Source organism: Malassezia pachydermatis (assembly GCF_001278385.1).
Source record: "Malassezia pachydermatis strain CBS 1879 chromosome Unknown scaffold3, whole genome shotgun sequence".
Lineage (NCBI taxonomy): Eukaryota > Fungi > Basidiomycota > Malasseziomycetes > Malasseziales > Malasseziaceae > Malassezia > Malassezia pachydermatis.
The window spans coordinates 957,392-981,662 of record NW_017253140.1 but is presented as its reverse complement, the minus strand read 5'-3'; the positions used below and the strand labels follow the sequence as shown (position 1 = coordinate 981,662).

The 24,271-nt window shown below is 57.1% G+C and overlaps 11 protein-coding genes across 11 annotated transcripts; 7 read left to right on the top strand and 4 right to left on the bottom strand.

Annotated features, from left to right (window-relative positions):
* Positions 1-505: 505 nt before the first annotated feature.
* On the top strand, positions 506-2,639 carry Malapachy_1114 (fog: e3 ubiquitin ligase; the record flags this gene model as incomplete). The annotated part of the gene is made up of 2 exons (XM_018135624.1): positions 506-2,508; positions 2,540-2,639. The coding sequence occupies 2 exons, from the start codon at positions 506-508 to the stop codon at positions 2,637-2,639; spliced, it is 2,103 nt and encodes a 700-aa protein (XP_017992249.1).
* A 10-nt stretch (positions 2,640-2,649) lies between these two features.
* Positions 2,650-4,531, bottom strand: Malapachy_1066 (replication factor-a protein 1; the record flags this gene model as incomplete). Its single annotated transcript, XM_018135577.1, has 2 exons — positions 2,650-4,322; positions 4,351-4,531. 2 exons carry the CDS (start codon positions 4,529-4,531, stop codon positions 2,650-2,652), a joined length of 1,854 nt encoding a protein of 617 aa, XP_017992570.1.
* A 333-nt stretch (positions 4,532-4,864) lies between these two features.
* On the top strand, positions 4,865-7,163 carry Malapachy_1113 (hypothetical protein; the record flags this gene model as incomplete). The annotated part of the gene is made up of 2 exons (XM_018135623.1): positions 4,865-4,888; positions 4,923-7,163. The coding sequence occupies 2 exons, from the start codon at positions 4,865-4,867 to the stop codon at positions 7,161-7,163; spliced, it is 2,265 nt and encodes a 754-aa protein (XP_017992248.1).
* A 49-nt stretch (positions 7,164-7,212) lies between these two features.
* Malapachy_1107 (hypothetical protein) lies at positions 7,213-7,965 on the bottom strand (the record flags this gene model as incomplete). The annotated part of the gene is made up of 4 exons (XM_018135617.1): positions 7,213-7,388; positions 7,416-7,648; positions 7,677-7,858; positions 7,885-7,965. 4 exons carry the CDS (start codon positions 7,963-7,965, stop codon positions 7,213-7,215), a joined length of 672 nt encoding a protein of 223 aa, XP_017992283.1.
* A 153-nt stretch (positions 7,966-8,118) lies between these two features.
* Positions 8,119-9,543, top strand: Malapachy_1086 (dna primase small subunit; the record flags this gene model as incomplete). Its single annotated transcript, XM_018135596.1, has 3 exons — positions 8,119-8,171; positions 8,199-9,484; positions 9,515-9,543. The coding sequence occupies 3 exons, from the start codon at positions 8,119-8,121 to the stop codon at positions 9,541-9,543; spliced, it is 1,368 nt and encodes a 455-aa protein (XP_017992669.1).
* Positions 9,544-10,893: 1,350 nt separating this feature from the next.
* Positions 10,894-12,439, top strand: Malapachy_1118 (glutamic acid decarboxylase; the record flags this gene model as incomplete). Its single annotated transcript, XM_018135628.1, has 2 exons — positions 10,894-11,507; positions 11,536-12,439. 2 exons carry the CDS (start codon positions 10,894-10,896, stop codon positions 12,437-12,439), a joined length of 1,518 nt encoding a protein of 505 aa, XP_017992243.1.
* Positions 12,440-12,471: 32 nt separating this feature from the next.
* On the bottom strand, positions 12,472-15,006 carry Malapachy_1071 (pkinase-domain-containing protein; the record flags this gene model as incomplete). The annotated part of the gene is made up of 3 exons (XM_018135582.1): positions 12,472-12,527; positions 12,596-14,354; positions 14,386-15,006. 3 exons carry the CDS (start codon positions 15,004-15,006, stop codon positions 12,472-12,474), a joined length of 2,436 nt encoding a protein of 811 aa, XP_017992623.1.
* Positions 15,007-15,200: 194 nt separating this feature from the next.
* Malapachy_1105 (rad51-associated protein brh2) lies at positions 15,201-17,407 on the bottom strand (the record flags this gene model as incomplete). The annotated part of the gene is made up of 2 exons (XM_018135615.1): positions 15,201-16,061; positions 16,094-17,407. The coding sequence occupies 2 exons, from the start codon at positions 17,405-17,407 to the stop codon at positions 15,201-15,203; spliced, it is 2,175 nt and encodes a 724-aa protein (XP_017992285.1).
* Positions 17,408-17,747: 340 nt separating this feature from the next.
* On the top strand, positions 17,748-18,106 carry Malapachy_1122 (hypothetical protein; the record flags this gene model as incomplete). The annotated part of the gene is made up of 3 exons (XM_018135632.1): positions 17,748-17,764; positions 17,796-18,035; positions 18,091-18,106. The coding sequence occupies 3 exons, from the start codon at positions 17,748-17,750 to the stop codon at positions 18,104-18,106; spliced, it is 273 nt and encodes a 90-aa protein (XP_017992206.1).
* Positions 18,107-19,084: 978 nt separating this feature from the next.
* On the top strand, positions 19,085-21,284 carry Malapachy_1100 (glutamine-fructose-6-phosphate transaminase; the record flags this gene model as incomplete). The annotated part of the gene is made up of 3 exons (XM_018135610.1): positions 19,085-19,087; positions 19,141-19,179; positions 19,221-21,284. The coding sequence occupies 3 exons, from the start codon at positions 19,085-19,087 to the stop codon at positions 21,282-21,284; spliced, it is 2,106 nt and encodes a 701-aa protein (XP_017992290.1).
* A 250-nt stretch (positions 21,285-21,534) lies between these two features.
* Positions 21,535-24,259, top strand: Malapachy_1101 (chl1-protein of the deah box family; the record flags this gene model as incomplete). Its single annotated transcript, XM_018135611.1, has 5 exons — positions 21,535-21,810; positions 21,837-23,030; positions 23,057-23,104; positions 23,130-23,393; positions 23,420-24,259. The coding sequence occupies 5 exons, from the start codon at positions 21,535-21,537 to the stop codon at positions 24,257-24,259; spliced, it is 2,622 nt and encodes an 873-aa protein (XP_017992289.1).
* Between the last annotated feature and the right edge of the window lie 12 nt (positions 24,260-24,271).

Genomic DNA, 24,271 nt, shown 5'->3' with positions numbered 1-24,271 from the left:
AAGTACGTACGTGCAGGCGTCTGGGTGGAGAATCGACAGCGCTCGAGCGACATGTCTTTGTAGTGGGTCGATGGACGAGCCTCGGCATAGTATGCGACATGGGCCCTTGTCTAGTCAAGGTGCGCCTATGTCTCACACCCCAGAACGCTCCCAGAGCCCGCCCGAAGTGGACATGCCAGGCATGTTTGCAGGTGTGGGCTCAGCGTCCCAAGTGACTACCGCTCCCTTTCTCACCAATCTAGAGAGCAACATGGGTCGCATCACGTTAACAGCACCCGATAATATGCGACGCCGTCGACAAGAGCGACGTGCAGCCCGAGCCGCACGACATACCGTTTTACCGGCGCCCCAAGGGGCAGGGACGGCGGCAAGGCCATCACGACCGCGCCAAACACACTCCCCTGACTCGGACGCATTTACGCGGCATGTACGAGCCGCACGCGCACGCGCACGCCCTGCCCACTCGGAGTCCACAGCAAGCACGCCTGAGCCTAGACGTACAGCCATGCATTCGGGCCCACGCATCGTGAACGTGTGGGATGAAGTGGAAGCGATCCACAACTTGGACGATATGGAGTCGCCACCACCTTCCTTTTCTAGTGTTGTGGCCTCTGCGGCTCCACCTGTTCCGTCGAGTCCACCTCCAGCCTTTGTTAGTGATCCCGAGTCGTCGTCTGACAGTGAGCAAGAGAGTGTTGCTGTGATCGACCCTGCCCGCTTGCGTGAACAGGATGCATGGGAACGGGATCGATTGTTTGGATACTCGTTGGAAGAGCGCGTAGAGCGTATGCAGCGTCGTCAAGCGCAAATATCCCAGGAGGTACGGCCTAGCATCGTATCCTTGCCTCGTGCGAAAGGGCCGACCGGTCCACTTCAACTCACGCCAGCGCCTCCCATCCTTGTGGATCCTGGCCCACAGGCCGAAGACATACAGGTTGCGCTATTGGCACCGCTGCCAGTGGAGGACACGGCGCCTGTCATGACGTCAGCCCAGGACACCACGCCACCTCCGAGCCAGGCGGAGGAAGTCGACCGGCCAATCTCTCATCCTCCTGCGAGCGAACAAGTCTCCTCGACCTCCGCCGATCGCGAAGACGCACTGCCAAAAACGACACCCTCACGGTCGACCTCATTGCAGCCGCAATGGGGTCGGACGGACTGGTCGCCTCGTTCCCCGTCTGTCATTCTGCACGAAGTCAAAGCACCTGCGCCTCTCTCTGGCACGAGCCCTATACCGACGCACCCCAGTCACAATGAATCCAGCTCAAGTGGCGAAGAGGAAGTGTACGAAGATGAAGAAGATTCCGAGGAGGAATGGCGGACAGAGCATGATGCCATACAAGCTTTGTACCGCTACGAGGCAGAAATGCGGCGCATGCTGCCCACAACGACAACAACAACGACATCGGCAACAACGGCCCCTCCCTTACCTGCGCCGCATCTACCTCGCCGCGTCCCGCCACTCCCGCCGTCGACGACCACAACAGAGAGCAGTGCGACCGACTCGAGTTCGTGTAGCTCATTGGCCTCTTCGCCAGAGCCTGATGAGCCTCCTCACGAGGATAACCGGACGACATCGCGACCTCTGCCGCCCCCGCCGCCCTCGCGTGTGTCGTTAATTCGCACTGCTTATGATCAGCTGCATGCATGGCAGGCGCACAATGAAGAGACGCCTGCCCAAGTGGAGGATATTGCGTCGTTGGTCGAGTACGTGGCACGCTATGAGCCGCCGACGGATGGATCGAACCAAATGACATCGTCCATGAGTCACTTTGGCGGCGCGTTCACCAACCCTCGTTCATCAGTCGCACCGTGGCCCAGCCAGACACGCTTACCACCGATCACGGCAGAAACGCGCCATTTCCCACGCACACCCGTTCGGGGGAGCACAGAGGACGCAGCGCCTGAGCCCGCATCACAGCGTCGTCGTCCCCCACCACCACCACCGCCCTCGCGGAACCCACGTCGGCCGCTGCCGCCGCCGCCGCCTCGCGAAGGAGGAGCAAGAGTGCCACACACAGATCAGCCTCCACCACCACCTCAGCCTCCTGCACGTACGTCACAGACTATGCCAAGCGCCATGCCTTTGCCGGAAGTCCCCAGCGACGGGACGCCTACCGAGGAGACGCCCAGCGAACAGGAAGTGGTTCCGACGACGACAGTCGACGAAGCTGCTGCCACAGAGATGCCGATGGTGCCTACCGTCAATGGGACGTTTACTGATCTCGACTTTGCTATTGCACACTTGGATCATCCGACCATGCAGTACGAATGGGCGTCACTGATCAGCGAATTTTTGGGTCCGGCCCGGGCGCATGCGCATCTGTCCAGCGAAGAGCTGCAAAACATCTCGCTGGGTCGCGTCGAATTGGACCGACGCCGTGTGACCTCCGCAGGCCAAGTCCGCATCCGCATGAGTGTCGCTGGCCTGCGGGTCGATCGATGTGGCATTTGTCTGCATCAATTTCGCCCAGGGCAACGTGCATGTATCTTCCCATGCCTGCATATGTATGTATGAACAGTCGCTCTTACCTCGCAGCTTCCATGACGAATGCACACTGCAGGCACTACGTCACTCCCGTCTGTGCCCCATTTGCAGACACGATGTGGCATTGGAGCCAGCCATTCCCTCTACATAGTATACCATGTCTACACCTGTAGCGCCTGAATCTGTTCGACGAGCTCATGCCCTGCCTTGGCAAAGTCCACAGGGACCGCCTGCGTCACCGTGTAGCGCACCCGATTGGTATCGTTAAACGTCTCTTGCTTGGCACGGCAGCTGAAGTGCATCATGCGGCCTACTGCGCGAGAGAGCACAGCCTTGAATTCGCCTTCATTTTCATTCCGGATCGCATCGAGGGCATCGGCCGTCATGCCCAGTAGCGCCTCGCCGACCTCGTTGAAGCCGCTGATCCAGATCTGGCCCGAGTAGTCGGCAATGTTCGCCGAGAAAATGTAGCGACGCACAGGCGCAGGGTAGGTCCGATCACACTTTTCACAGCGCCACCCATCGCCATCCTCCAGAACTTTCTTGTTGCAGTCTGGGCCTGGGCATGCAGTGTAGTAAAGGTTGTTGGGACGGATGTACAAGATCGTAGCGCGCGTATTAAAGTAGTCCGCGCGGTCCGTTGACATACCCAGCGACTCGTCCTTCACTTGCGCCAACGTACGCCGCTCGTTCGAGCGCATAGCGCCACTCGTTTGTCCAGCCGCAAACCCACCAGGCTCCGTCGTCGATGTGTACCCACGAATGGAGGCCGTGCTGCCTTCATTGTCGTACCAGCCACGCAGACCATGTGATTCGGGAATATCAGGGTTGACCGACATGGTCGAGCTCGAAAACATGCTGAGACTTCGGCCACCAAAGTCACTGACTTTGACGCCCTTGAACGCCAGCACAGGCTTCTCTTCCCCAGCAATAGATTTTTCAAAGTTCTCCGCTTGCTGCCCCCACAGCGTCATACGCACACTCATACCGCTGCTATCAATCAGCGTCAAGTCGCGCTTTTTCACAGGACGTTGCGTGGCTTTGGATACCAATTCCGACACATCCGAGTAGCTGTCAAGAATCGTGATCACATCGGTCGTCTGGTTCGGCTCAACGGACATCAATTGATCAATCGGTACAAAGTTGTACTTGACCTCCGGCACATCACTCGCTTCTGCGCACTCTTCAATCTCACTGCTGCTCTCCAACGAAATTTCATATTCATTGGGCAGCGTGCTAAACTGCTTCTTTGCAATGGTCACCTTGGCCTTGCTAATAAAGTACACTTTGTTCTCTTGCAGCATAGGGTAGAAGCGGTCTACCGCATCGTTGAATGCCGTGGCACGAATCTCCCCACTCTCGTCAAGCAAATTGACACTAAACAACTTGCCATCGCCACGCGCATTGGACCAGTGCTTGATATCCGTCTTCAGCGTCACACGTGCCTTGATGGTCCACTTGTTCTGGTACGGTGACAAGGCTTCAATGGGGTACACGGGCATCCCAGAACTAGACTTGGTCACTCCACGCGATGCGCTTGCCATCCCATGCGAGCCAGAAAGAGCTTGCGCGCCCACACTCGGTACAGAGGCCGCGGGCTTTGTATCAACAGGCGCTGGCACACTCGTCATAGCACTCTCCGGCTTCGCTGCCTCAATATTCTGGGGATTGCCGACACGATGAGGCAGGGGAGAGGAGAGGACTTCCAGACTGAGAAGAATGAGAATCTTACGGTTCTGCACAGAGTTGGCCGTAAACTGATTCACGCGCACAACCACATTGCGCTCCAGGGACCCAGCATCGACCAAAGGTTTAAGCTGCGTAGCTAGCATGGCTAATGCGTAAGTGATCAAGCGACTTACCTTGCGTGTAGTACACGCCATCACTCAACACAACACGGTAGCGGTCGCTCACCGCCGCACTACCGGCCGATGTCTGCAGTTTTTTCAAGCTGAGGATCTGACAGACGGGTACCACGGACGTGGTCCCGTCCGTCGAGTCAAGCATGCTTGCAATGACGCCCTCTGTAAGCTCAACCGACATGGGCGCGACAAGTGGCAAACGTGTTACTTGCGACACGCGCGCGCAAAGCGTGGAACAGACGCGCACGCGTCCCGCGACGCAGTGGCACGTGGCACTTTAGTCAAGAGCATAGCCAAGCCTCCCCTGAATTGACGTGCACGATGCGCAGACCGGGGTAACTTTCATTTGTCAGCTACCTGTAAGATAATGATGATTTTGACGCACTGTTCTTAATAATTACGGCGAAAGGCATTAAGGAGCTGCGTAGTCACGCAGAAAAGACATAGCCGGTTTTGCTTTTTTTTGTTTCTCTAAGGTTGGCCCCTCCCAGGGATTGTTCTTTCCTGAAGCATCATGCGAGGTGGCCGTTGGAATTGGGTATGTGTCCCTTAAACAGACATGCTCACATTAGAAGGGATTAAAAATCCCAGCTCCTAAGCAACATAATCAGAATGCGGGGTCGGATATGGCAGATCCTATAAGTCCTGGAACAGCATCCCCCCAAGCTCCGTTTATGCAGCGCACGACATCGATCCGTTCGACGTCCAGCTCTTCATCCAACGGACGGAGTCTCCTGCGCTGGACAAGCCATCGGGCACGACAAGAGAAAAGCAATGCTCAGCCCGTGTCTGCAGAAGAATCGTCTGTGTCTGACTCGGACTCGGATGCTATGTCAACAAGCGTAGCCTCACTCTCATCAACAGCCACCGCGGCTAGCCATACATCTATTGAAGAAGATACAGACACAGATATGTCTGAATCAGATGCTGACAGAGAGCAACCTGCGTGGGCTCAGACCGATGTGAATGTCGAACGACCATTTTTGTACCCCGTACCCCATGAAGTCACGGCTCAGGTGTCGGCAGCATCGAGCGGCTACAACACGCCACGGGCAACTTCCTTTTCCACTTTAACCCCACGCGTTGCAGAATTTTCTCAAGCACAAATTGTGCCCACGATACCAGCACCCAAGCCTCGAACGTCACGACCATCCTTAGCGCTGCCGAAAACGCCCGTTCTTTCGACTGCACCGCAACGCTTTACACCTAAACGGCATCCATCGGTGACATCTTCCATTCCGCCGCCACTGACGTTGCGTGAAAATGTGAGTCGCACGCCGCTCGAGTCTGCTCGAGGGATGGACTACTTCAGTATCACACCATTGAGGATACCTCGACCTGGGTTCAAGTCTCCCGAGGCGCAAGGATCGAATATGTCTCCTCGTGTGTCATCGATGCCGATGGACCATGAAAACGTGCCTCCTACGCCATCGGCCATTATTTCACGTCGGTCTTCCATGGCAGGCGCGCCCATGATGTGGATGACAACACCGTCGAATCCACCTAGTGGCTCCACTACGCCAACGACAGCAACGCCTCTGTCAGGCGGATCTCTTCGCTCTTCTGTATTCTTGTCAGGCCCGCTCTCACCAGCATTGGTCTCGCCCGTAACAGCAACATTCAGTGAAGACACTGCGGTGCCACAATCCCCATTGTCCATGCTACCTGAGGGAATTGTGCCCGAGCGCATGCCCAGATTTGATGCTGCGACCAACATTAACCCGTTAGGTGGACCTACACCAGCCTCGCAAAACAGTGTACCATTGTGGCAGCGGCGTCAGCGAAACAGTATCCGGACGTTACGGGGACTAACTCCAACGCAAGCTTTGACTCCCAAAGAGGCTGAGATCGCTCGCGAAGACGAAGAAGCGCATGACCTTCTGGTACAGGCCAATGCTTCCCTGCTGCAAACGCAAGTGCAGTATGAATTGCTGGAAGAGAAACGACGGGCCATGTCGCTGCTCACCGATGATCGTCCAAGTCTGATGCTCATGGGAGCACCTACGCCGCGCGATGGCGAAGAGCGACTGCCTCCATATTCGTGCACGGTCCATATTGAAGGGTTCCTTCCGCGCAAGATGGAGTTGCTGGCTCCCGAAATGCCCGCGACAACACGGGCATGGACAACACAGTACTTCGTGGTGCATGGGACAGTTTTGCATGTGTACGATATTGATGTGTCAGCTTTGTATACCAAGTCTGTCACGCCCTCATCCGTATGGAACTTGGATGATGGACCTCTGGTGCATAAGCTCCCGAAAAATCAAGATGTACACATCCATGATCTTATGAATGGGCGTGTCCAGTCCTCCTCTCATACCAGCCCAACGAACCTCATTTCGCTAGAATCGATTCTTCAACAGTCCTTGCAAATGAACAACGGAGATGCTTTAGATCAAGGGGAACCTGCCGATCCTACTGAAACCTGGGAAAAGATCAAGCAAGCATTGAAGGAGCACCATGCACACTCGTACTCGCTAGAAGAAGCGCAGTGCGGTCTAGCCGCCGATTATACCAAACGTGACTACGTGATCCGTGTGAAAGTAGGAGGCGAGCAATTCCTCCTTCAAACTCGCAACAATTACGATCTAGTAGACTGGATCGAAGTGTTGCAAGCGGCCAACAATGTTTCAACCGATCTGGATTCGCGAATGATGCCGAAGTTTATCACACTACCTCGTCGTCGTCGTCGTCGTGGCGGGCAGGAGACCGTGACCATTCGGGGCTCAACCAACGGAAGGTCGTCTCAATCGCAGGCCAGAAGTTCACTAACTTCACAATACAATCCACCTCCGCCTCCGCTAATGGTGTAATTATATGCTATGTAAATATGTAATTTATTATTAGTCGTACATTGACATGTCACGGCCGCTTCAACGCTTGAAAGCGTGCCATCAGATGGTCCCATTCCGACTGTGGTCGAGCCTCAGCGGCGGCCGCTGGTATGGGGTCAGACTCCGGGGGCAACTCAGGCTCGCTAGTGTCTGTAGCCGTAGCATCGATACTGCTGGGGAAGGGCACCTTGTATGTCTTACAAACTGCATGGTTAGGCATCATGTACATACTCTCAGATAAGTAGGCATCGACCAGCTCGGACGAAGGCATATGGAAAGCCAGTTTTCGCGTGACGCGCTCTGATACACAATTGTCTTGATTCTCTAGTGCCTCTTGCGAGAAATCTGCGCCGTAACGAGCGCACAGCATATCCTGGAGTACGTGGAGCTCCTGCAACTCGGTGCGATGCGCTGCATGAATGAGGGCCACTAATGGCTCGCGAATGGCCTCGTCAGGCCCCGACCTGGGATCAGACAGAATGGTATACGTACGATTTAAGCTCCATCAGTGCAAATCGAGCATAAAGTGTCTCGCAGTATAGTTCAAGCAATTCAAGCAATTCCACATGCACATCGTCCATGATCAACGACTCGGTCTTGACACGAGCCGACTCGATTTTGCCTCGTTCGACCAGCTCCGCGATCTCCATACGGCTTCTCTTTGCCAATGCTTCCTACATGTTATCATACATATACATACCTTCTTCTCTTGCAGCATGCGGGAGCGCTGGATAGCCAGCTTCAGCTGGATGCGTGTGCGGGGCCCATTCCATCGTGCCATCGTGGGCAGCAATGTGGAGTAGGTCCAGGGTAGTGGTAGCCTTCTGACTAAAAGCGCGACAAACGCGTCGGACGCGATGGAGAGCGCGTGTGCCACGACCAAGACCTTGGACGCGCCGACGACTACGCTTCGAAGATGGGATCGCTCATGCCCATGGAGGAAGATGCAGAGCTTGATCAGGCTCTCGCTATGGTCGATGAGAGAATGTACGTTTGAACGAAACTGACCGTGAGGCTCTCGCACGACGAGTCTGTTGACCCCATGGCCATGTTGGCCTACTATCGTCGCCTGCTGCCCTTTCGATCGTTGTATACGTGGCTGAATCAAGACATTACGCCCACGAGAAACTTTACGCATCGAGAATTCGCTTTTACATTGCAGAACGATGCTTATCTTCGCTACCAAAGCTTTTCGACGTGGGACGAGTGGAAGAAGGAAGTGTGCCGTCTCAACCCCTCGCGTTTTGAAATTGGACCTGTGTACAGTGCCAAGCCGAAAGACCGAAAGACGCTGCAGAAAGCCACTTTTCGGCCCGTGTCGCGTGAGCTTGTGTTTGATATTGATATGACAGACTACGATGAGATTCGTACCTGTTGTTTAGACAAGAGCATTTGCAAGCGTTGCTGGAAGCTCATTGCTGTCGCGACAGAAGTACTTGATTTGACATTACGGGAAGATTTTGGGTATCGGCATTTGTTGTGGGTATATTCAGGTCGTCGTGGTATTCATTGCTGGGTCTCGGATATAGAGGCGTGTGGCCTCGCAGATGAGGCGCGCAAAGCGTTGGTCGGTTGGACGGAGGTGATTAAAGGCGGTGCGAACCAAGCAAAGAAAGTATCGCTTGGTTCCGCGACGCCAGGCTACCCGCGTGTGCTGCATCCCAGTCTACGTCGCGCGTTGGGGCAGGACGTGCTAGCCAACACGGCCAGTACGTCGACGGCGGACCATCGAGGGCCTTTGCAGCGCGCCTTTGTGGATGTCATTCTGAAGGACCAGGACTGCTTCCGCGAGCCGGCGCGGTGGGAAGTCCTCCTGGACTTGCTTCCCAGCATGGAGAAGGACGCGGTGAGCCGCCTCCAAACGAAATGGTCGCAAGGGTCTCGCTCCAGTGTACAAAAATGGGACGATATTCTGGAAACTGCCTCGAAAAGCAGCGATCGTGTGCGCCCTACCTGGGTAGCCGCACTGGAAGATATTGTGATTCAGTATACATACCCACGCATCGATGCCGAAGTGTCGAAACGGCAGAACCATTTGCTCAAGTCGCCGTTTGTCGTGCATCCGTCGACCGGCCGGATCTGTGTGCCGCTAGAACTAGCGCAGATTCAGTCGTTTGATCCACAGACAGGTGCCCCAACGGTGGCGCAGGTACTGCAAGAGCTCAACAATACGCACATGGATACCAATGACAAAGAGAGCCAGCGTGGCGAGTGGGAGAAGACGAGTATGCGGCCCTTTGTCGAGCAATTTGATCAGTTTTGCACACGTGTGCTGCGTGACGCTCGTGATGCGAAGCGAGGTACGTTGCTCGGAGTCAACTAACCATCAGCCACGCAAAAACACTCGCTAGACTTTTAACGAAACGACTTGGCGGCGTGCTTGCTGAGGACAGCAGCATAGAAACTAACGGGCCCTCGCTTCTCCGGAGGCCGCGTCGTGACCAGGCCGGCACTGGTCATGGCAAACAAGCTGGATGTATCCGAGGCGGATGGGCCATACGTAGGGTAGGAGTTACTAGGGTCGAAAGAGATGTGACATCCACGTCCAACTCTACACTGATTGATTGCCTTGAGGCACCACCGTGGGAGATGATCGAAGCCGTGATGGGCACGCACAGCGATCCAGTGCTGCCGCACGTAGTGCAGGATCGTCTGCTGTGCTTCGTGGAGCATTGCAAGGCCGCGGCCTGTAGGCCAGGGCTCCTTGTCAGCCAACAAAATCTCCCCGACCAGGATGGCATACCGATGTGCCGCCTGCGCAGGGTCAAGTCGGTAGAGAGAAGAGTGAGCATACGGGAATACAATGCATCCGACTGCGCCACGGCTTGTTGCCAGCGTGGGCTCGTGGCCCAGATGTGACTGTGCTCTCTGCAAGCGCGATCTAGCGCAGGCGTCGGGAGGGGTGACGAGGCCAAATAGCCCAGCCATACGTCGCCCTCCTTCCTTGCCAAGACGCGCTGGAGAAGGGCAGCGCGTGCGTCGGGTGAGATGTACGGTAGTCCTAGCGCACCATCGGGGGACGACGCAAGACGGTGAAGAAGCGCGTCCAATATTTTGGGATCTGTAGCCCATGTCGATCAAAAGGCAGGCATGACTCCAACGGCAGCGTCAAAGAGGCTCATGCACCCCGAGACGGCAGTGCTCCGTCCATGCCGAAGCGTGAAGAAGAGAACGTAGTGCGAACCATGTTTGTACGTTTCATTGCGGCGAGACACGTAGGAACACGCAACGAGTGTAACGCGTCAGGCCACTACGTAGCAACACCACGTTGAGCATTGAGCCAACGATGTGCATCTTCCTGCATGAAAGGCTCGAATGCGTGGCAGAGAGCAGAGTGTGAAAGGCCTGTCGTAGACTGCAGAGCGCTCACCAACGTAGGGGCGATGTGGCCCGTATACGCCCAAAGCAGTAGATCATCCAGCGCTACTGCAGGGATCGTGACACGCCATGTAGTACCAGGTCGTAGTCGGCTCCATAGACGACGAGAGGGGAAAAGAAACGGATGCAAGAGGGTACACAGCCTGCAGCGTTGAGGATATGCAAGCATGCGAAAAGGTGGAGGTGCCATCCACGCGGTGGCAGAGGGGAAGGAGAGTGACTCGGCGACGTTTTTTTTTTTTTAGCGAAGAGCGCCGATCTGGTCCTTGGACGCGACAAGAGCGTGCCTGGCGGCGAGAGGGACAAGGCAAAGAGAGTCGCGGTGCATACGATGGATTCTCCGCAACACAGGGAGCCAGCATCTGCCGAATTTAAGCGCCTTGCTCCTCGTGTGGTGCACGCGATTCAAGCGTGGATAGAGCGCGGGGAAGAGACAGGCACGCCCGTCACGCCATGGGAGACGGTGGATGAGTACCAGGGGTGTATGGAGTTGACGTTGCCTACAGAGCCGTACGACGAGGATCGGTTGGTGGCGGAGATCCAAGCGATTCTCGCGAATAGTGTCAATCCATGGACACGCCGTTTCCTCGCGAAGCTGTACACAACGCCGACAGTGACGTCGGTCCTTGGCGACTTGGTCCTCGGCGCGATGAACGCGTCCGTGCATGTGTTTTCCGCGTCGCCCATGCTGAGCCGCATTGAAGAAAAGTGTGTCGCGGGCCTATGTGAGCTCATGCGACTGGGCCCAGAGGCGGACGGAGTGAGTCTGCCAGGCGGCGCCGCCTCGAATACCCTCGCTGTGCAAACCATGCTTTCCCAAGCATGCCACGGCGTATACCGACAAGGCGGTGTATGGGCCCTCATGCAAAAGCTCGAGCAAGAGCATGGACGGCGTGGTCCTGGCGCCCGGCCCGCGATCCTCACAAGCGCGCACAGCCATTTTAGGTACGTTGGCTCTTACTCACACAACCAGTATCAAACAAGCGGCCTTGGCGGCAGGTCTCGGGACGGATGCAGTCGTACGTATACCCTGTGATGCCCATGGGCGAATGAACGTCGAAGCTCTGCAGCAGACGATCTCCGCGATGCGGACCGATGCCTATCACCCGCAAGGCTGGCCAATGGCGGTGTGTGCGACGAGCGGAACGACCGTCATGGGCGCGTTTGACGACCTCCCTGCGATCGCGGCCGTCTGCGAAGCGCATGCGTGCTGGCTGCATGTGGATGCCTCGTGGGGCGGCGCCGTGATGTTTGCGCCGGAGGCCCCACGGTACATGTGCGGCGTCGAGAACGCCGATAGCGTCTCGTTCAACCCACACAAGCTGCTGAATGTGACGCACCAGTGCTCGTTCTTGCTAGTCAAGGACCAACGTGTGCTGTATGCCCCGCCGGCTGACGCTGGCTACCTCTTCCATGCCGATGGCAAGCATATGGACTTGGCCGCCAAGACCCTGGGCTGCGGTCGTCGTGGCGAAGCGCTGAAGCTGTACTTGTCTTGGCTGCGGTACGGGACGCACGGGTTTGGGCAGCATATTTCGGCAGGCCTAGCGCTCGCGCAGCGTGTGCGTGCCTATATTCAGACGCAGCCCACGCTGGAGCTGGGACCCCAAGCGGAGCCGCTATTCTTGCAGATCTGTTTCCGGCCGCGGCAGGCGGGGAATGCAGGTACACGCGCGCTCCACGCGGCGTTTGTGCGAGAGCGCACGTTTGCCGTGGACTTTGCGCCGATCCACGGCGAAGAGTACTTGCGGTTGGTGGTGCATCCCAGTACGGAGTATGAGGCATACGAAACATTGGTCAGGGCGGCAGCGGCGGCGGCCGCCGCCGCCGCAGCTGCTACGGCAGCTACGACGCAACAAAGGAACGAAACTACATAGTGGAAGACGCCGTGGTCGTTGTGAGTAGAACGTCACGCACGTAGCGCAACTTCTTCAGGACCTGACGCACGAAGCGGCGCTCGCTGGGCTTGGTGTAGAAGTATGTGGGGAATTGCGACGTGTCGCTCTGGGCGGCCGCTGCTTCGGTGGCAGAACGCTGGGGATGCGCAATCGCAATCAATTCCGAGAGTGTCCATGTGCGCAGCACAGGCACGCCATCGGTACGGTCGACAGGCTCAATCGCAGAAATCACCAGACTGTCGACCGACAAGAAGAGCTTGGTATGATCGTAAAAGTTGAACTGCACCGTGCCGTTGCTCAGACGGAACACGATAGCCTGCTTGCAGCGGTACCACTTGTGCACAAAGCCCAAGTTCGTCGTCGCATGCTCATCGACGTACGTCAGCGGGCTGTCGGCGCCATACAACCGCTCCATAATTTCGCTCTCGAAAAAGTGGAGCAGTTTGTACTTGGACACCAACTCGCGTGGGAGCCACGCATAGTCGTTCGCCGACGCATTCGACGCGGGCATGACGTAGTTCTCGCGACGCAGCTGGTCATGCCGCGCGGCCTGCTCTGTCGCACCACGCTGCCGCACATTGTACACATAGTCAAACGCCTGCCGACGCGGTGCCAACACCATGCTGGTCGAGTCGCGGAAATGCACACCCACAGCGCCGTTGCACAGCGCATAGCCCAGGCCGTACTTCTCCGAGTGATCCAGCCACGAAATGATAAACAGACGCGGCGCATCCGGCTTCAGACGCAGTTGGCCCGCCTCGCCGTCAATGACATTCGGCAGCGGCACGGTCACCGCCTCGCCCGTCGCATCCACAGGCACCATAGGCTCCACAATGTTGGCATCATGGTGCGCAAGCGCCTGACTAAGGTAGTGGACCATGAGCTCCATGCTCGTAAGAGGCCGCGACGATGATGTAGAGGGCGTCGGCGCATGACGAGTGGCGCGCGGCACACTGGCACCGTGTGTGTTCTCCTTGTCCTGCAGTCCCAGGTGACTCATCTTGTGCGCCAGGGCCATCGGCGCCGAGGGCGCCACATTCATCGAGGCAGGCGCCAGCGCGGGCGTCTTCACAAGCGGCTGACGACCGACCTTGAGCAGCGTCGAGATCGGACTGCCTGGGTTGATCGCCTGCTGCGACTCGCGGTCCAGACGATCGCGGTCTTCTTCCGCCGCCTCGAGCTCCGTCAGCTCTTGACGTGCGCTGCGTGGCGGCTGCGCAATCGCCTGCGCTGCTTCTTCCTCTTCAGTAAGCCATTGGGCTTCCGCCTTGAGCTGCGCAAAGTTGCGCAGACTCTCGGCCTCTGTCAACGAAGGAATATACGGTTGGTGGTACACAGCCGACGAGGGCACCGACAAAGGCACAGTGCCGGCCTGGAACCATGGATGGTCCATAATTTCATGCAGCGACGGACGCTCCGATGGACGCTGCGAGAGAATCTGGCGGATCAGCGATTGCGCTTCAGGCGACACGTTGGCCTCCGCAGGAATCTCATATTCATTGCGGCGAATGCGGTCGTAAATCTTCTGTACATTGTTCGTCTGGAACGGCGGGCGACCCACAAGGAGTGTATACAGAATCACACCCACCGACCAGATATCCACCTCGAAACTGTGGCCCTCGCCCTGGTCGTACAGAATTTCAGGCGCAATGTAGTTCGGTGTACCACACACCGTCTTTTTGCGCTCCTCAGGGTACTTGAGGAGCGCAGCCAGTCCAAAGTCGCCGATCTTCACACGCATGTCCTTGTCAAGCATCAAGTTGCCCAACTTCAGGTCACGGTGGATGATCGAGTTGTTGTGCATGTGCTGGATGCCCGCGAGAATCTGCACCATGAAGTAGCGGGCCTCCGACTCCAGGTAGGGGCCTCGGCGCTTCACAATATCATTCATGTTCTGGGTGTGTGAGTGGACTCCATATACGTACGCCATTGTGGCACAGCTCCAGTGCAAAGTACACATTCTCCGCATCTTCAAACACGTCCTCAAAGCGGACAATATGGACATGCTTCAGCGATTTGTGGATCATAATCTCAGCGAGAATCTTCTGACGGTTCTTCTTCGATTGCATAATAGCGCTCTTCGCAATCACCTTGAACGCTTTGTCATGGCCGAAACGATCGGTGACATGGAAAACACGCGCAAAGCCACCCTGGCCCAGCATCGCATGGCGCTCGTACTGGTTGCCTTCCGGATCCACAATGATGCGCGGCGGCGTAGGCAGTTGTGGCTTCTTGCTCGAGTGCGCAACATTCTCCTTGGTCACCGGCGGCGCCGCCCGCTTCTCTGTCGGCGCAATGTTTTGAGCACCCTCCAGCGGTGCCAAGTGATCACGAGGACGGCCATGCGAGCGCATACGCTCTTGCACGACTTGCTGCGCTTCGTTCTGCATCGCACTTTCACTCAGCTTGTACGCTGGGTGGGAGCCGGAGGTATGGCGCTGTACAGGTACTGTCTCCTGCGTAGACAAGGTCTGGAGAACAGCACGGCGTGGCGCAGCCGGCATGGAGACCGGCTCATGGTAATACGCTGGTGCGTCTGCCGACATCACAATGTTCCAGCGACAGACAAGAGCCCCACGATGTGCGTGTCCAAAAGATGTGTGTGTACACAACCTCTGTCCTACTACGTAAACCAACACTAAACTCTCTGCTGCACGTCGCGTGGGCCCAAATATCACGTGATCATAACACTCGGCCTTCACGCCGTGCATGCGGCAGGGCCTGCCAGAGCGCGGCGCGGTTACGGCGCCTCAATGCGACGCCAGCACGACTCGCTCGTCGTGGCAAGGAACGCGTCCGATGGCGTGTCCCGCGCTCGCCATGAACGAAGTTGGGTCGGCACCACCCTCGACACACGGTAGCGCGCGCCAACCGTCAAGGGTGGAGGACTCCACACAGTCAGCTGCACACTTCGACGGCAGACGCGTCGAAGGGCGTAAGCGTCTCGCACGCGCGCAATACGGAACGCACGAACATGCCGCGGGGGGCACCGTGCATCTAGCGCAGCTTGATACGCGTCCGTGCCAGGTGCGCTAAGCGCGGCGATCCGCTCGCGAATGGCACACAGCGCGCCGCCCAGACTCGCCAGGGGAATGTGCCGATCACGCTCCAGCGAAGCTAGGACCTCACATGGGTCGCCCTCACAGGATTCCAGCGTCGTAAGAAGCGACGTCGTGTCAGGCCGCGCCACCCCTTCATAGTCCACAGGAGCACACCGCGCTTCAAGCCACGCAGCGGCACGGTCCAAACGCTGAGCAGCCACGACCATCGCCTCTTTCGCGTGCTGGCATTGTAGGTCCCAAGCCGATGCCCGTTCCTTTTCCTCGTCCTCACTATGAGGATCGTTGTGGTACACAGGCACGCCACGCGCATCCAACGTAGCTTGCAGATAGCCAAGCGGGTACAATCGCTCAATCACGACCTCTAATAGGCCCACCATACCGCCATCGGGCACAAGCCGGCCCAGACTCGAGAAATAGGGCGTCCGAGAAAAACCTAGCTTGGTATCCCACCGCACCAGCGACGTAGCATTCGAAGTGAGAACCAAGTCAGACGTATGCAGGGCCTCCAATACAGGTGTGCCTTCCGCAAACGAGCGAAGCTGGTCAAGTAAGTCATACGGCGGCCACGTACCTTTGCATACATAATCCCGAGTTTCTGGCCGACACGCAGCCGGCCGCGCTCCAAGGCACGCCGCATAGGCGCATCTACTTCGGCACGGATTTTGTACCAGCCATCAGTCAGCTGCAAGACTACCGATGCGCTCTCGTCGTCCGCGTCGTCATACCGCAGAATCTGGTGCACACAGAGGACCATGGGCCGCGTCGGTGGCGTGAGCTGTTCCTGAAGCTGCTTCACCGCACTGTACTGCTTTTGGTGGTACTCCCGTTCGTACCTGTACCGCAACTGCTCCACGACAGTATCAAAGGTCCAGTACGTAGACACACTAGCGGGATTCGCGGCCACGTACGCGGCCAACTTCCAAAGAAGCAGCGACCAGTGATTCGTAACCCATGGGAGGTTGGCACGCACACCGCCCGCTTCGTGGAGCGCCGATAGCGCTTCGGCAGGCCCGCAGGTCGTACCAGGCGCAACGCCGGCAAATACATACTGCGACGCCTTGGTAGGCTCACATAACAGAATGCGCACTTCAGCAGGTACACCGCTCTGCTGCGCCGTGCTCACGGTCTGCCGGCGTGGGCAAAGTCCAGCTTGCTGGTACGTCAGGCGTGATGTGTCGCGCGCTGACATGTCATATACACAAGGAGGGGGCTTGGGCGTCGCTGGGGGTTGGGTTAACGCAAGTTGCGAGCTTGGCGGTGGGGCTTCCTTTTTGAAGGGCGGCGTGAACGGCGCTGGATTCGCTCGTGATCCAAGTCCTGTACGTAACGAGCGCGGGGTCATACCAAGTAATACGGGTTTTCGGAAAGGCGAGGGTGTCAACGTCGTACGGCGATGCAGCGAGAGAGGGCGTGGGGTTTTGCGCCCCATCGGCCCTGGCGTGCGTGGTGGCGTTGCCATGGCAGGGGTAGCCGTCGTTGTTGCCTTCGCGACAAAGCTGCCGTGCTGGGGTATCATAGAAGGTGTTTTGGGAGAGCATAAAGACGATGACGATCCACTCGAAGCAGGCTGAAACGTCGAGTCCATCATGTCGGCGCTGGCCACGTCGTCTTCGTGCAAGCGCAGCCGCTTCGCTGCTTGCTCCATGGCCAGCGCACTTGGCCGTGCTAAACGCTTTCCATTCGCTTTCTGGAAGCCAATAGGACTCGAGGAGGGGCCAGGTATACAGTGAGCAGGCGGTCCCGTTTCTACGGGCTCGGCGTGCTGCTCTAGTTTTTGCCAGGCGGTCTCATCCAGCGAGGCGAAAAAGTCTTCGTCCAAGTTCAGTTCCAAATCGTCGTCTTCACTTGGGGAAGACGTCGTAGCGTGAACAGGACTAGGCGGCATGGTCGTTGCAGAGCTGCCCAAGGGGGCGATGCAACTTGTATGTCGCGCCCACGATCGAGCGCTACGCGCCGATGGCTTACGCAACACAAGAGCCAAGTCGTCCCGAGTGCAGCGAGTAGGCGATAAGGGCGCTATACACGCACTGGATAGCCTCTCCGGACATGGGATACCCCACATGGTCGGTCCCTCTGTCTCACGAAACAGGGTACCCATCGGCCATGACGTGCGGAAGACGCGTCGTGCCGGCGCTGCCATGGCACGCAAGTGTTGGTCCTGACGCGTCCTCGGCCGATACGTCATGCTCCACACACAATGCTTCGAAGAGTCTCTCACGGCAACGATGTTTGAGCGGTCCAAGTATGTACATACATGCGCAGCTAACATGTAGTCGTGGTGGGACACGAGGTGGCGCGGCCGATTTCTCGTGGGATGTGGTAAAAGAAGACAAGCATCGCGAGAATTACCTGGGCAACTCCGTCGCCGCACCACGCGGCCGATGGGCACAAGGCCGCGATATTCTCTGGTATAGCAAAGGTCACAAAGACGATACGGACAAAGACCAAGCAAAGAGGAAAGAAGAATTGCTTGCCATCAAGATGGCTGAGCAGGAAGCCATGAACCAGTTGCTGTACGTACAAAGCGACTCACAACGCAGCGGACAAAGCGGCCAAGCACGTACGAAGCGCGCACCCCACGTAGGCAATGCATTAACGCAAGGCAGTCAAGAGACGGCGCAGCGGACAGGGGCCAATGCCGCGCCGATTGACCCTACAAAACGACGATACCCAGCCCCACGCTCTCCCACCGAGCCTCGATCCCCCCGAAGGCACGATGAGCGCCATCGCTCGCGACACGAGGAGGACAGGCATCGTAGGCACAGGCATGATCGCGATAAACGATATGAGAGGGACACGGATCGACGACGTGAGCGTGATTATGAGCGGCGGCATGAACGCGAGGTTTCGCCGCATCGGCGGCCTCGGCATGACGGGGCTGAACGAAGCCGACGTGAACGCTAGCTCAACGTTGTAGAGATGCTTCTCTGTATGTACGACTATATCTATACCACCATAGCGGAAACAAACGCACAAATGAACGCGTCTCTCGCTTCACCCCACGCCGAGCGAAAGGTACGAGACGTACAATCGGAAATGAAAGATTGACCTTGTGCATGCGATCCTGCAGATGCGGGCGAGAGAGACTGGCCTTGCACTCGTCGTTGGATGCCACATCTACGCACGCTCTCAGCCTAATTCGGCTACGCCCTAAATCTGAAATCTGGTTTGTTGGCCGTGCAAATAAAAAACAATGCATGACCTGCGTCGTAGATGCTCTTTCTTTAGAAAAAATAAACTTGCGGGCTTTTGTCTGGTGAATTGTTCACATCGTGCTCCAATCACACGAACCCACTTTTCGGGAAATTGCTCGAGTCTACGGATTTGCTTATAGAGTTCGCTCCTGCAGCAGCCTAGTAGGCCTATCAGTCGTACTCTTTGAACCAGTCGCTGGGCATTTGAATAATCGTTCACCCGTGCGACGCGTCAACTGGAATCGCGTGCTTCACCAACTTGACCACAAGCTTTTGCATCCCTATCTGGACGTTGGTTCGGTCTTGGTTGCCCGAGTGCATAGCTTTCAGATCTCTGCTCATTAGCGTTTGTGTATTGAGCTAAACTTATGGTATGTACCGTGGCGCTTGCATGGCGAAAGAGCGATAACTAACGCCGTGGCAGTGTGGTATCTTTGCATACGTAAACTACTTGGTCGAAAAGGTACGTCCCCCTCCATGGCGCAGTCTATCTAACCCATATAGGACCGTGAGTATATTCTCAATGTGCTTGTGAATGCACTCTCCCGCCTGGAATACCGTGGCTATGACAGTGCTGGTCTCACGGTGGACGGTGACCTGGACAAGGAGGTGCTTTTGTTCAAGCAAGTCGGCAAGGTGCAGGCTTTGCGCAAGCACATTGCCGAGTCGTCGGTGGATATGACAAAGACCTTTGTGTCCCATGCCGGTATGGCCCACACTCGTTGGGCTACCCACGGCCCCCCTTCGCCACTGAACTGCCACCCGCACAAGAGTGACCCGAAGGGCGAGTTTACGTTGGTGCACAACGGTATCATTACCAACTATCGTGAGCTGAAGTTGGTGCTCGAGAAGCGTGGTTACAAGTTCGAGACGGATACCGACACGGAGGTTGTGGCTGTGCTGGTGAAATACTTCTGGGACAGCTACCCGGAGAACCGCAAGCCGAACTTCCACACAGTCGTTCGTTGCGCGGTGAAGGAGCTGGAGGGCGCCTTCTCCTTTGTGTTCAAGTCAGTGCATTTCCCGGGTGAGATTGTGGTGGCTCGCCGTGGCTCGCCCCTGCTTATTGGTGTCAAGACAGAGAAGAAGCTCAAGGTGGACTCGGTCGACGTGCAGCTCGGCAACCAGCTGGAGGCCGATGCGCTAACGAACGAACCGAACCTGAACAATATGCCGAACTTTGACCAGCCGGGTGCGCCGCCTGCGAACACGCCAAGCAGCATCGACAAGCTGATCCGCACCCAGTCGCGTGCGTTCTTGTCGGAAGACGGTATGCCCCAGCCTATTGAATACTTCATTGCCTCGGATGCGTCGGCTGTGATTGAACACACGAAGCGTGTGCTTTACCTGGAAGACGATGACATTGCGCACATTGCTAACGGTGAGCTGTTCATCCACCGTCTGCGCCGCAACGATGGTCTCTCGTCGACGCGCTCGATTGAGACGCTTGAGATGGAGCTGGCTGAGATCATGAAGGGCCAGTTCGACCACTTTATGCAGAAGGAGATCTACGAGCAGCCCGAGTCCGTCGTCAACACTATGCGTGGTCGCGTCAACTTTGACACGAGGCAGGTGAAGCTGGGTGGTCTGATGGCCTACCTGAACGTGATCCGCCGCTGCCGCCGCATCGTGTTCATTGCCTGCGGTACTAGTTACCACTCGTGCTTGGCTACACGTGCGATCTTTGAGGAGCTGACGGAGATCCCTGTGTCGATTGAGTTGGCGTCCGACTTTTTGGACCGCAAGTCGCCCATCTTCCGTGACGATGTGTGCGTGTTCGTATCGCAGTCCGGTGAGACGGCGGACACCATCATGGCCATGCGCTACTGCTTGGGCCGTGGTGCGCTGTGTGTGGGTATTGTGAACACGGTCGGTAGCACCATCTCGCGTGAGACGCACTGTGGTGTACACATCAACGCCGGTCCGGAGATTGGTGTGGCCTCGACCAAGGCATACACGTCGCAGTACATTGCGTTGATCATGATGGCCGTGCAGCTGTCGGAGGACCGTATCTCGAAGATGGCGCGCCGCCACGAGATCATTGATGGTCTGCATGCGCTTCCCGAGCAGATCCGCAAGGTGCTGGGCAACGACAAGATGTTCCAGGACCTTGCGTACAATGCACTTGCGAAGGAGAAGTCGCTGCTCATTATGGGCCGAGGTTACCAGCACGCGACGTGCTTGGAGGGTGCTCTGAAGATCAAGGAGGTGTGCTACATGCACTCGGAGGGTATCCTGGCCGGTGAGCTGAAGCACGGCCCGTTGGCGCTCATTGACGAGTCGATGGCGGTGATCCTGGTTATGACAAAGGACTCGCTGTACCCCAAGGTCCAGACGGCGCTGAGCCAGGTGTCTGCGCGTAACGGCCACCCGATCATCATTTGCAACGATGACGACACGAACGTGCCCGACGATGCTCGCTCGCTGCGTGTGCCGCTGACCGTGGACTGCCTGCAGGGTTTGCTGACGATTGTCCCGCTGCAGTTGCTGTCGTACCACCTTGCCACTGCTGCGGGTGTGGATGTTGATTTCCCGCGTAACCTTGCTAAGAGTGTCACTGTCGAATAAGTGAAATCAACACCGCTCTTAACTTCTGCCTGACCAGTACGCCATACCCAAAAAGCGCACGAGTGGCTTAGTACAGGCGGTCTATGTGCACTTTCGATACTGAGCAGACTTCCATATTGAAAACCCCTTGATATGCATACATGATTTTGGAATTTAGATGGTATTAACAACCCATGTGGGCCCAAGGCCCCGGCCTCGTTAGTTCATAGGACGCGCCAAGTGGAGGGAGGAGCAAGGAGGGGGGACCGTGATGCAGGGCAAGCCTTGGCAGGTTGCCCCACCCCCTCGTGCCGACGCGCACGGCTTCCCCCGCGAGCAAGGCAGCGCGCTGGGCGTACCCATGGAGTCAGCCAAGGAACTTCACTTGCCCACGCCAGGCACCGACACCCATGATCCTCACGCGCAATCCCAAGCCTTTCGATTTCCGTATGACACAGCGTACAGCATTCAGCTGGATCTGATGCAAGCCTTGTTTCGCGCGATAGAGGAGCGCCATGTAGGGGTATTTGAAAGTCCTACAGGCACGGTACGTATGCACCTCACTAATACTAGGGCAAAACGCTGAGTCTGCTATGTAGTACTCTCACCTGGCTTGATAGGCACCGACAACGAGCCACGCTGGGCTTGCGTGCTAACACAGACACGTCAGACGAGCCAGACTGGGTCTTGGCGCATGAAGAGGCGAAACAGCGGCAGGCACTCGAGGCACAAGAAGCGGCACTGCGTGAACGATTGGCCGCCGTCCGTGCGCACAACGCGCAGCGGCAACGCAGCACAACAGGGCCGACGGCCCCCAAACGAGCGCGTATGGACGATGGCGTGGAGGACGACGATGCGTTCCTGGTACCCGTGTACGACGAGCAGGCACCGACGCCGACTAGCGAGCCACGAAACGCCACGGAGGCCTTCCTCACGCCCGAAGTACGTGCGATGATGGAAGCGTATGAATCTAGCATGGCCTCTTCGAAGGAGGAGGACGTGCCGGAAACCAAGCCCAAGGTGCTGTATGCAAGTCGTACGCACAGCCAAATTGCCCAATTTGTACATGAGCTTCGACGCACAGAGTTTGGGCGTAGGAAGGAGCCTGTTCGCTGCATTAGTGTTGGGAGTCGGCAGCATATGTGCATTCATGCGGGCGTGCGTCGCGTGGGCGACATGTTTGGGATCGACGCGATGAATGAGCGGTGCATGGAATTGATGGAGTCGAAGCAAGGCGGACGATGTGGATTCCTGCCTACGAACGATGCAGCAGGACGCGCGCGGTGGACGACGTACAGTGATCATGCCTTGGCCTACGTCCAAGACATGGAAGAGCTGGTGCAGCTGGGGAAACAGCAGCACATCTGTCCGTATTTTGGCGCACGGACAAGTGCGAGGCAGGCAGATATCGTAACGATGCCGTACCACCTTGTCCTCCAACGCGACGCAAGAGAGTCGCTACCTCTTACGTTGGACGACAATATTGTGGTGCTGGACGAGGCACACAACGTGATCGATACCATCCTGTCCACCTATTCTACACACCTAGATGAGGACGCGATCGAGCAGGCCAAGTCGCATGTCGAAATGTATCTGCAACGCTTCTCCATGCGCCTCAAAGGCGTGAATGAAGAGCATGTGCGCACCCTGCAAGTGTTTGTACGTGCCTTGCAGGCCTTTTGTCAGAAGCAGACGCGCCCGTGTCAAGCGTCCATGACGCCAGCCGGGTTTCTCACGCAGCTGGGAAGCACGGTCGACCAGTTGAATGTATGTACACGCTGACTCACACTTAGTTTGTCCGACTGGAGCGCTGGCTCAAAGACACACGGATCGCCAAACGAGTACGTAGGATGCGACTCACCCTAGATGAGTGGCTTTGCGGAGTCCCAATGGAAGAAAGCGCATCCGCATGATACCAGGCCACCAGGCAGCAAGATGCAGGCGATGCATGCATTGGAAGCGTTCCTCCTGGCCCTGTGCGCCAAATCGATGCATGGCCGTATCCTTGTGCGCGCTGCGGCGCATGGACCTGTACGACTGCAGTACCTCTTGCTGAATCCTAGCGATGCGTTCGAACCGCTGCTGGACAAGGCACGCGCCGTCCTCCTGCTGGGCGGCACGATGGCGCCGGTATGTATCGCGAGGCTCACACGCAGATGTCCGAGTTTCAGCAGTTGCTCTTCCGTGATATCCCTCCTGCGCGCCAGACTCTGTTTTCATGCGGCCACATTGTGCCAGCCGACCATATTCTCGGGGCGATCGTCGCGACAGGGCCGAAGCAAGGACGATTTGAGTTTACGCACGAAGGCTGGCGGCGACCTGACATGCTAGATGAGCTGGGAGGGGCCCTTAGCAACTACTGCAACATCGTACCCCATGGCATGGTCGTATTTTTCCCCTCATACAGTAGCTTGGAGACGACCCTGGCGCGATGGCGCACCACCGGCGCCCTGGATCGCTTGGCTACACGAAAGCAACTCTTTTTGGAGCCAAAGCATGCGAAAGAGGTGGATCAAGTGCTGCAGGACTACGCCGCGGCCGTGGCTCATCCGCCCCCCACGTCGCCCAAAGGCGCCCTTTTGCTGGCCGTCGTAGGCGCCAAGCTCTCGGAGGGCATCAATTTCCAAGACGACTTGGCACGATGTGTCGTAATGGTCGGCCTGCCCTTCCCCAACGCCCAAAGCCCGGAGCTCATGGAGCGCATGGCTTTCATGCGCGCCCAGTCTACGTCCCACGAGGCGGATGCTGGGCGGGAGTTCTACCTAAACCTGTGTATGCGCGCTGTGAACCAATCGATGGGCCGGGCGATTCGACACCGGAATGATTATGCTGTCTTTTTACTTCTAGATGGTCGGTACGCCCGGAACGACATCCATGCCCGGCTCCCGGGATGGATTCGTGGACAAGTACATGTGCAGGAGAAATTTGGCGCCAGCATTGGAGCGGTCGCCAAATTTTTCCGCGAAAAGAAAAATCATCGCGCTAGCCCCCCTTAATTGCCATACCCA